Raw genomic sequence first — 8,730 nt, forward strand, 5'->3', positions numbered from 1 at the left:
TTATTTGATAATTAAACAATTCGTAAGAAAATAATACACATTAATTAAAGTTTGATAAGAGGTGGGCGAGTTGGACTATGACCTAAATTTTAGTCCATCATGATCCAGCCCAAGTAACTAATGACCCGCTCAATTATTGACTCAATTTATTTTGACCCGCCCAAAATCAGCTCAACCGCCCATTTGACGTCCCTAATTTTGGACTTGTGACTTAAAGCAATTGAAATTGTAACTTTAAAACAATTTTCGAACCCCCTTTGCCACTTCACATGACTTTTTCCTTATGTAAGGGAGATTCAACCGTTAAAGTTTTAATTTATAACCTAAATTATTTTTCTCTATTTACAGTATAATTTTTTAACAACTTCCTCCACTTAGCTCCGCCACCACATGCCTAGAGCCATCCAGTGCTTCGGTAAGACATCCAAATGGGAGGAATTTCTTGTAGATAATGGAGGGATTCTCTTATCTTCATAAACTAATTTCAGTTTGCTAATAGGTATTTTCACAAGAATGTAAAGTTACTATCATATACAGAAGAGCTATTAAAAAGCTATTCAGGCTCTTTTATTTGGATCAATATTTATTAGATTAAAAATAAAAAAATACGGAGCAAAAAAGTATTGCATCGAAAAGTTGTATTTTCCGGCAATTGTGATATTTGTATTAATTGGTGATAGTCTTGTGATTTTTGTACAAGAAAACATAGTTATAAGACTTTGATAAAATAGCCATAGTTGTATACAAAAAATAACTTAGTAACTTTAGTTCAAATAAAGTAAAATTTGAATGACTATATATAAAATTAACCCGTAAATAATACATCAAATGCAAGTTGTCAAAATTAACTTTTTTAACACGTGATTAGTGCTTATGCGCCTCAAGCGGGACTAAGCGAGGAAATCAAGAGGCGCTCCTGGGTTGATTTGGACGAGGTTGTGCGTGGTATCCCGCAGTCCGAGAAGATTTTCGTAAGGGGTGACTTTAACGGTCATGTTGGGGAGATGGCTAGGGGTTATGACGAGGTGCATGGCGGGTTTGGTTTTGGGGTTAGGAATGAGGGCGGTACTTCGTTGTTGGAGTTTGCTAGAGCTTTTGACTTGGTGCTAGCTAACATGGGTTTTAAGAAGAGGAGGAACACTTGGTCACTTTTCGGAGTAGTGTAGCCAAGACTCAGATTGATTTTCTTCTCATCCAGAGAGGTGATAAGAGCCTTTGTACGGATTGCAAGGTTATCCCGAGTGAGTGTTTGTTGACGCACCATAGGCTCTTGGCGGTGCACTTGGAGGTCAAGGTAGCTAGGAAGAAGAGAGGGTGTTCGGCTAACCTAAGATCAAGTGGGGAGCCTTGACTAAGGGAAAGGCTCAGGAGTTGGAGGAGAAGCTGTTGGAGATGGGGGCCTGGAGGAATAGTGGGGACGCAAGTAGTATGTGGACCACGACAGCGAATTGCATTAGGGAAGCAGCTATGGAGGTATTAGGGGTCTCGAAGGGTTACTCGGGTGGCCACAAGGGGGACTGGTGGTGGAATGGGGAGGTCTATAGTAAAGTGGAAGCTAAGAAAGCGGTGTATTTGAAGCTAATGGGGAGCAGGGACGAGGAAGAGCGGAGGTCATATAGGGAGTGTTATAAGAAGGCAAGGAGAGAGGCGAAGCTCGCGGTCACGGCGGCTAAGATTACAGCTTTTGAAAAATTATATGAGGATCTTGGGGGCAAAGAAGGGGATAGGAAGCTGTACAAGTTAGCCAAGATTAGGGAGAGGAAGGCTCGGTACCTGGATCGAGTGAGGTGCATCAAAGACAAAGATGGTAAGATATTGGTGGAAGTGGCGTGTATCAGGCGCAGATTGCAGGAGTACTTCCACAGACTCTTAAATGAGGAAGGGGATAGGAGCATCGTGCTAGGTGAGTTGGAGAACTCAGAATCGGAGAGATTTTGGATTTTGTAGGCATATTAAGTGTGGGGAGGTTGATGTGGCAGTACGGAAGATGAGCATGGGTAAGGCGACTGGGCCTGATGAGATCCCGGTAGAATTTTAGAAAGTAGTGGGTAGGGTAGGCCTGGAGTGGCTTACTAGACTGTTTAACGTCATTTTTCAAGAAAAAGAAGATGCCCGGCGATTGGAGGGGGAGTTTGATGATTCCGTTGTACAAAAACAAAGGTGATATCCAGAACTGCAACAACTATAGGGGTATCAAGCTGCTGAGTCACACTATGAAGGTGTGGGGAGGGTGGTGGAGTAGAGAGTGATGACATGTGTATCTATCTCTGAGAATCAGTTCGGATTTATGCCGGGACGATCAACCACAGAAGCCATTCACCTTGTGAGACGATTTGTGGAGCAGTATAAGGAGAGGAAAAATGACTTGCACGTGGTGTTCATTGACCTAGAAAAGGCTTATGACAAAGTCCCTAGGGGGTATTATGGAGATGTTTGGAGGTCAACAGAGTTCCGGTGGCATACATCAGGGTGATTAAGGACATGTGCGAAGGTGCTAAGACTCGGGTGAGGACGACGGGAGGAGATTCAGAGCATTTCCCTGTGGAGATAGGGTTGCATCAGGGATCAGCCCTTAGCCCGTTTCTGTTTGCTCTAGTGTTGGATGTGCTGACATGAAACATACAAGGGAGGGTGCCGTGGTGAATGTTATTCGCTGATGACATAGTTCTGATTGACGAGACGCGAGGTGGTGTTAACGCTAAGTTGGAAGTTCAGAGACAGACGCTGGAGTCCAAAGGTTTCAAGTTGAGTAGGTCAAAAACCGAATACTTGGAGTGCAAGTTTAGTGATGAGAGGCATGAAGAAGAAGTGGACGTAAAGATTGATACTCAAGTCATTCCCACAAGAGATAATTTCAAGTATCTTGGGTCTATAACCAAGGCAACGGGGAGATTGACGATGATATTACTCATCGCATTGGAGCGGGTTGGATGAGATGGAGGCTAGCGTTGGGGGCTTTATGCGATAAGAATATGCCGCCTAGACTTGAGGGTAAATTTTACAGGGTGGTGTTTAGACCGGCTATGTCGTATGAAGCTGAGTGTTGGCCCGTCAAGAAATCTCATGTCCAAAAGATGAGCGTGGCCGAAATGAGGATGTTGAGACGGATGTGTGGACATACCAGGAAAGACAAGATCAGGAATGAAGTTATTAGGGACAAGGTGGGAGTGACATCGGTGGAAGCCAAGTGGCGAGAATCGAGGTTGCGATGGTTTGGACATGTGAGAAGGAGAGACATAGATGCCCCGGTTAGGAGATGTGAGAGGTTGACCACGGCGGGCTTGAGGAAGGGCAGGGGTAGTCCAAAGAAGTATTGGGGAGAGGTGATTAGACAGGACATGTCGGCGCTTCACCTAACCGAGGACATGACCAGCGATAGAAAAGTGTGGAGGCCGAGGATTAAGGTGGTGGGTTGACAGGTAGTTTGAGTTTCTCCTAGGTTAACAATAGTACTAGTATTATTCTTGTTGTTGGTTGAATGTTACTTCCTTTTAGTTTGTTATTATATCTGGTACTGAACAAACAAGTCCAGTGTTTTTGTAAATTGCTACTGAAAATTGTTGCTCCCTGATTATTATTATTTGATGCTACTCTTTATCTTTTTTATTGGAAATTGTTGCTCCTTGATTGTTACTATCTAATGCTACTTTTTCTCCTCTTTTTCCTTGTCGTCTTTTGTCTCCCTCATCTGTTTTTCTCCCCCCTCTTTCTTCTTCTTCTTCTTCTTCTTCCCTTCTTCCTTTCCACCTTCTCTTGAGCCGAAGGTCTATCGGAAACAGCCTCTCTACCTCCCCAAGTAGGGGTAAGGTCTGCGTACACATTATCCTCCCCAGACCCACCTGTGGGATTATACTAGGTATGTTGTTGTTGTTTTTGTTATTGTACTTCTTCATCCCAATTCATGAAGCATAATACAACTAAATGAGTAGTTACTCCACACATAATTCCTATTCATATGCCCGGATAATAAAAAGAGAGGGAAACATAAATTTCAAATAAAATAGGTTCGTCCCTCTATCCTTCTCCACTGTAATACAAGATTTCGTTATGTGTGCTGATCACACCCAACTATGCCTTATAAAAAAGACAAAGCGGTCGCTGCATATATATTCCGGCTAACAAGTCCGGAGTTGAATCCCACAGGGAATTAACCTACCAATCACAGCTATTGGACTTACAGAAATTCACGTATTCAATCTTTGGAGATATTTAAGTAACAGATTGGATGTTTACTAACTAAATATTATGAAATGAAAATGCAGTAATTAAGAACTAACTATGAACGGTTTGTAAACAAGGATTGGAAGGATCTAAGGTTCTGATTTCCCCTGTTGTCGGAATCCTTTCCGCTATGTTTGCTATAAATTCGCCTACGTCTTCTCTATCCATCATGAGCTCTCTGACTGTCGTAACTCTTTCCCGTGTAATTACAACAATATACTAGACATATTCTCCCGAATTACGCTAGCTAGATTTTAAGTACAACTCACTTAGATCACACCCAAGGTTTCGTTATCCCTAATCCCACCTTTAAACCCTTCGTATTGATCCCTCATATATGTTGGGAGTGATGATGTTCAACAACTACCTAAATATGAACTCTCTCCCGAGTAATCCACACTAAATAGGAACAATTAATTGAGGTCCCTTCAATCAACAACAATAAGCATGTAGTTGAACAAATAGAGATAATACTATGGCAAATTTATATTAACGTAACGAGAAAATCATCCTTCAACAGGTTCCATCAAAACCCTAGATTAGGAATTTAGCTACTCATATCATAGTAATAATTTCCCAAATAATATTCATAATTAAATTACAAAGTAAAGATGAAGGAATGAAGAATTCGATGCCAATCTCCTCCGGAAATTGCTCCAAACGTTTTCTCCCTTCCGAAATAGTCTCCATAGGTCTAAGATGTGTCAAAAGTCCTCAAAATAGTGCTTTTATATTTATTTATACCAAGTAGGGTCGGGCCCAAACGAAACACCCTTTCCTGCGCGAAATTGGACTTGGCTATGTAAAATTTGTACTGCTGCGCCGCACCATGCGCCGCGACAATGGAACTTATCACCAGCTTCTCACTTTTCTTGTCAGGCAGCCTTTTACACTGCTGCGCCGCGCCTTGCGGCGCCCCATGCGGTTCGGCAGTGTAATTTCCTCAGAGTGAACTTATTTCGTCCTCTTTTAACATCCAGACTTGGTACACAACCTCCGAACACGATCCCGACTTAATATATTGGGCTTTTACTCAGACTTCAAAGCTCTGGATTGATAAATTTAACTCCAAACTAACTTTTGAGCTCAGGATCACTTCCTGCAAGGCATAAAACACGTACTAAGTGTAATTCACTATCATTTGAGCTCAAACACACGTAAAAATGCAGTAATTGGAATGTAATACTATGGCTAAAACACGGGTTTCTATCCTAGATCAACACCCCGCACTTAGACCATTGCTCGTCCTCGAGCATTTGAACTACACTACACCTAGGGATAACCTTTCATCAAACAACCTCCCTGATACACCATGCCAAGAATAATTAAAGTAGACTGAGCACCTTATCATAACACCCCAGCCTCAAGATTCGACTCAAAAGTACCATACATTAATCACTCGCCCACTTATTCTAATATAGAGGTCAATGACATTACCTTTCCTTCATGAATCAAGTGCCCTCACACAACACAAGAGAGTAGTTCCACAGAATAAAATTTTAAAATACTTAGGAACTCAAGATAGAAAGAATTCACTCACTCTCAGAAATAACATTCATATGCCACAAAAGATGCACCATAGGCCTGCCCGTAGTGTACTACTCTACTAATCGAGCTCATTCAATCTAGGATCAAGTAGGACTTTAATTGGTTGTAATGTAGGCTGCGGGACGGGTAGGATACATTTAGATATAAGAGTGATTACACCTCCCTAAGCACTTTAATACATACATTTTAACATTCAAGCCCATACTTATGTCAACCCATAACTCTACCTTCACATCAATATATATTAACTCCCTACGTCTTTAAGCACAATTACGTCATGAGCCACCACTATCAAAGAATATATATATATATATATTTTTTTTTCTTTTTCTTTTTCTTTTCTTTTCACTACAACACAACCATTTTTTCTTTTCTTTCTTTTTCAATTCAAGTGGCTCTTACTTTTTCTTTCCAACGCAATGCACCTTTCTCCTTATTCCATTAGTTCCACTCAAAAGCCAAACCAACCACCCCACACTTTAACTTTTACAAAGTTCATAACAATTCAAGTGCTCATGAAAGGTGAAAAGGTTCAAATAGATGGTTAATTCAAATAATTGGGTAAGGCTTGTAATATGGTTGCCAAAGAAACAGGGTTACAGGCTCAAAAGGGTTAACTACGATACATAACAATTAGGTGGGTAAAATATATATATCTGGCTCAATAACGAAACGCCTATGTCACTTCCAAAACTGAACAAAACTAATATTTCGCTTTGCAAACACACGAGGAAAGTTCTAGGCATCAAATGCAACACACAGAATAACACAAAACCTTACACACACATGGCACATAACTCACTCAGGATTGGACTAATCAAGACACTCTAGTCAAAGCAGTAAAGCACAGTTTTAATCACACAATTTATGGCATTTATTTAAGAGTCAAGGATTGAGCCTAGGTGTCACAACTAAGGCACTTACCACTCTCAAGGCATATGCAATCAAGGGAAATTGATCCTTCAAACTAGCTTCCTGACTAAAGATTCTTAATTCCTAAAAAATAAAAAGATTTAACTACACCTGGTTCAAGCAAAATCCTTGGAAAAGAACCGTGGCTTAAAGAAAAATCAAGGGAGAATTGTTACACTACCTAAAAATAGAAAAACTAAAATAAAAGACATATTTTTGGATTTTCACATATATAATTTTTTTTGTATTTTTTTATATTTTTTTTTCTTTCAACTCATCTCCCTCAAGAAACCAGTCGACGAAATCCATCGCCGGGAAGAGTCGAACTACATACTTAATTACTAACTATTACAGGCCTGATAGAATTCAGAATTATAGATTACAGACCATATTGTCTAAGAAAGCAAGAAACAAATCAAACAAAACCAACTGGCAAATGTAAAAAAAGAGAAGTACAAATACAATCAAATAGGAGCACCCCACCCCACACTTAAGAGATCACATTGTCCCCAATGCAGAACAGAAAAATCAAGAGTGAAAAAGTGACTCCCTGAGGCCCAAAACCTAATCATCAGCACTCTCGAAGGTGCGCAAATACTCCTCATCATCGGAGGGAATGGAGTTCACATCCTCATCAGGTGGCAGATGTCTTCCTCTTGCCAACCCCAACCACTGTTGAGTGATAGTAGAAAGGGGGTGATCTTGCTGAAACTCCTCCATGTCGGTCTCCCCCCGAGCAGCACGAAGGCGCAAGTCAGTAAATAGTAGCTGTAGCGTCTCCTCAATGCGGACCAACCTCTGGTCCGAATTAACAGCACTAGCAGGAGGGTCTATCACCGACGTAACATCATAAGCCCTAATAGGATAAGACACTGGAATAGTCCTGTCATAGTGAAACTCCTCCTCCACATGGTGTGCTCGCAACAATTGAGTGATCATACTCGGGTAATGTAGATGACGAGCCCCAAGTGGTCGCACTTTAGCCATATGCTCAAGCATGATTTTACCAAGATCGAACCGCATCCGAGTCAATAGGGCATAGATCAAACAAACTTTTAGTCGGGGGACATCAATGTCACTTTGAGTGGGCGTGATCTTGGCATTAATCAACCGCAAAACAACCCTGGCTGGCCGCTGGAATGTTGCCTTCTTCATGTCCCTGTGGAAATCGTTCGCATCCCGTGTCCATGCGGCAGAAGAGTCATCTCCACATAACAGGCGGCGGATAGCCGGATAGTCTGGCCGACGGAGAAACCTCTAAAAGAGCTTATGGAATGCTCTGTGAATCCCATAATTCGATTGATCACCTGGGAGGAGAATGGAATCACTTTACCCCTTACCCGTACTTCGTAAACCGCATCCAGGCTGGCTTCAAGTTGCTAGTTAGCATAAAACTCTTTGACGAGGTCACATTCACCGCATCACCCGGACGGAACAAATTGTCGAAACCCAAAGCCCGAATGTCGTTGTATATTTCACTATATTTGCGGGCCAACTTCCCATCGTCAATAGAAACCTCAGGGTCCGGGTTCACCGACGAGATAAATGTTTGGAACCAGTGTCGAGCATAGGCGGGGACAGCCGTATACCATATTTGCACGCTGGTACCTCATCTGCATCAGGGTCAATGCACTCCTCTTCCTCCTCTACTGGGGCGGGGGGAGGTTCCCGTCTCCCACCACGACGGCTACTGGAAGCAACCTCACAAGAACCAGTGTTAGAGCGTTTGCACGAGCGGCAAGACATTATACCTGCACAAGACGAACGGTATTAGCCACAACACGAAAACCAAAACAAGACCAAACTGGGTGACCACCCCACACTTATATTATTGGCATGTTCACAAGTAAAATGTATATCAGGGACTCGGACTACCGTTTTGGAAGTGCGCCACAAGCAATCAACAACCCGCCAACCACCAACATAATAGTACAACCACAAAACCATGGACTATACTAGCTTAAGATACAAAATTAAGAAGCTAGTCTAGTAACTAAGAAGAGAAAGAAAAGAAATTATACTAATGCACTGCTAACAAACTTTAGAAAG

At 41.8% G+C, this 8,730-nt stretch overlaps 1 protein-coding gene across 1 annotated transcript; it reads left to right on the forward strand.

The window, feature by feature from the left end:
• The first annotated feature begins 2,972 nt into the window (after window positions 1-2,972).
• On the forward strand, window positions 2,973-3,416 carry LOC109207688. The gene has a single exon (XM_019370659.1). It carries the CDS (start codon window positions 2,973-2,975, stop codon window positions 3,414-3,416), a length of 444 nt encoding a protein of 147 aa, XP_019226204.1.
• Window positions 3,417-8,730: the final 5,314 nt, after the last annotated feature.

This window comes from Nicotiana attenuata, unplaced genomic scaffold (genome assembly GCF_001879085.1).
Source record: "Nicotiana attenuata strain UT unplaced genomic scaffold, NIATTr2, whole genome shotgun sequence".
Classification (NCBI taxonomy): domain Eukaryota; kingdom Viridiplantae; phylum Streptophyta; class Magnoliopsida; order Solanales; family Solanaceae; genus Nicotiana; species Nicotiana attenuata.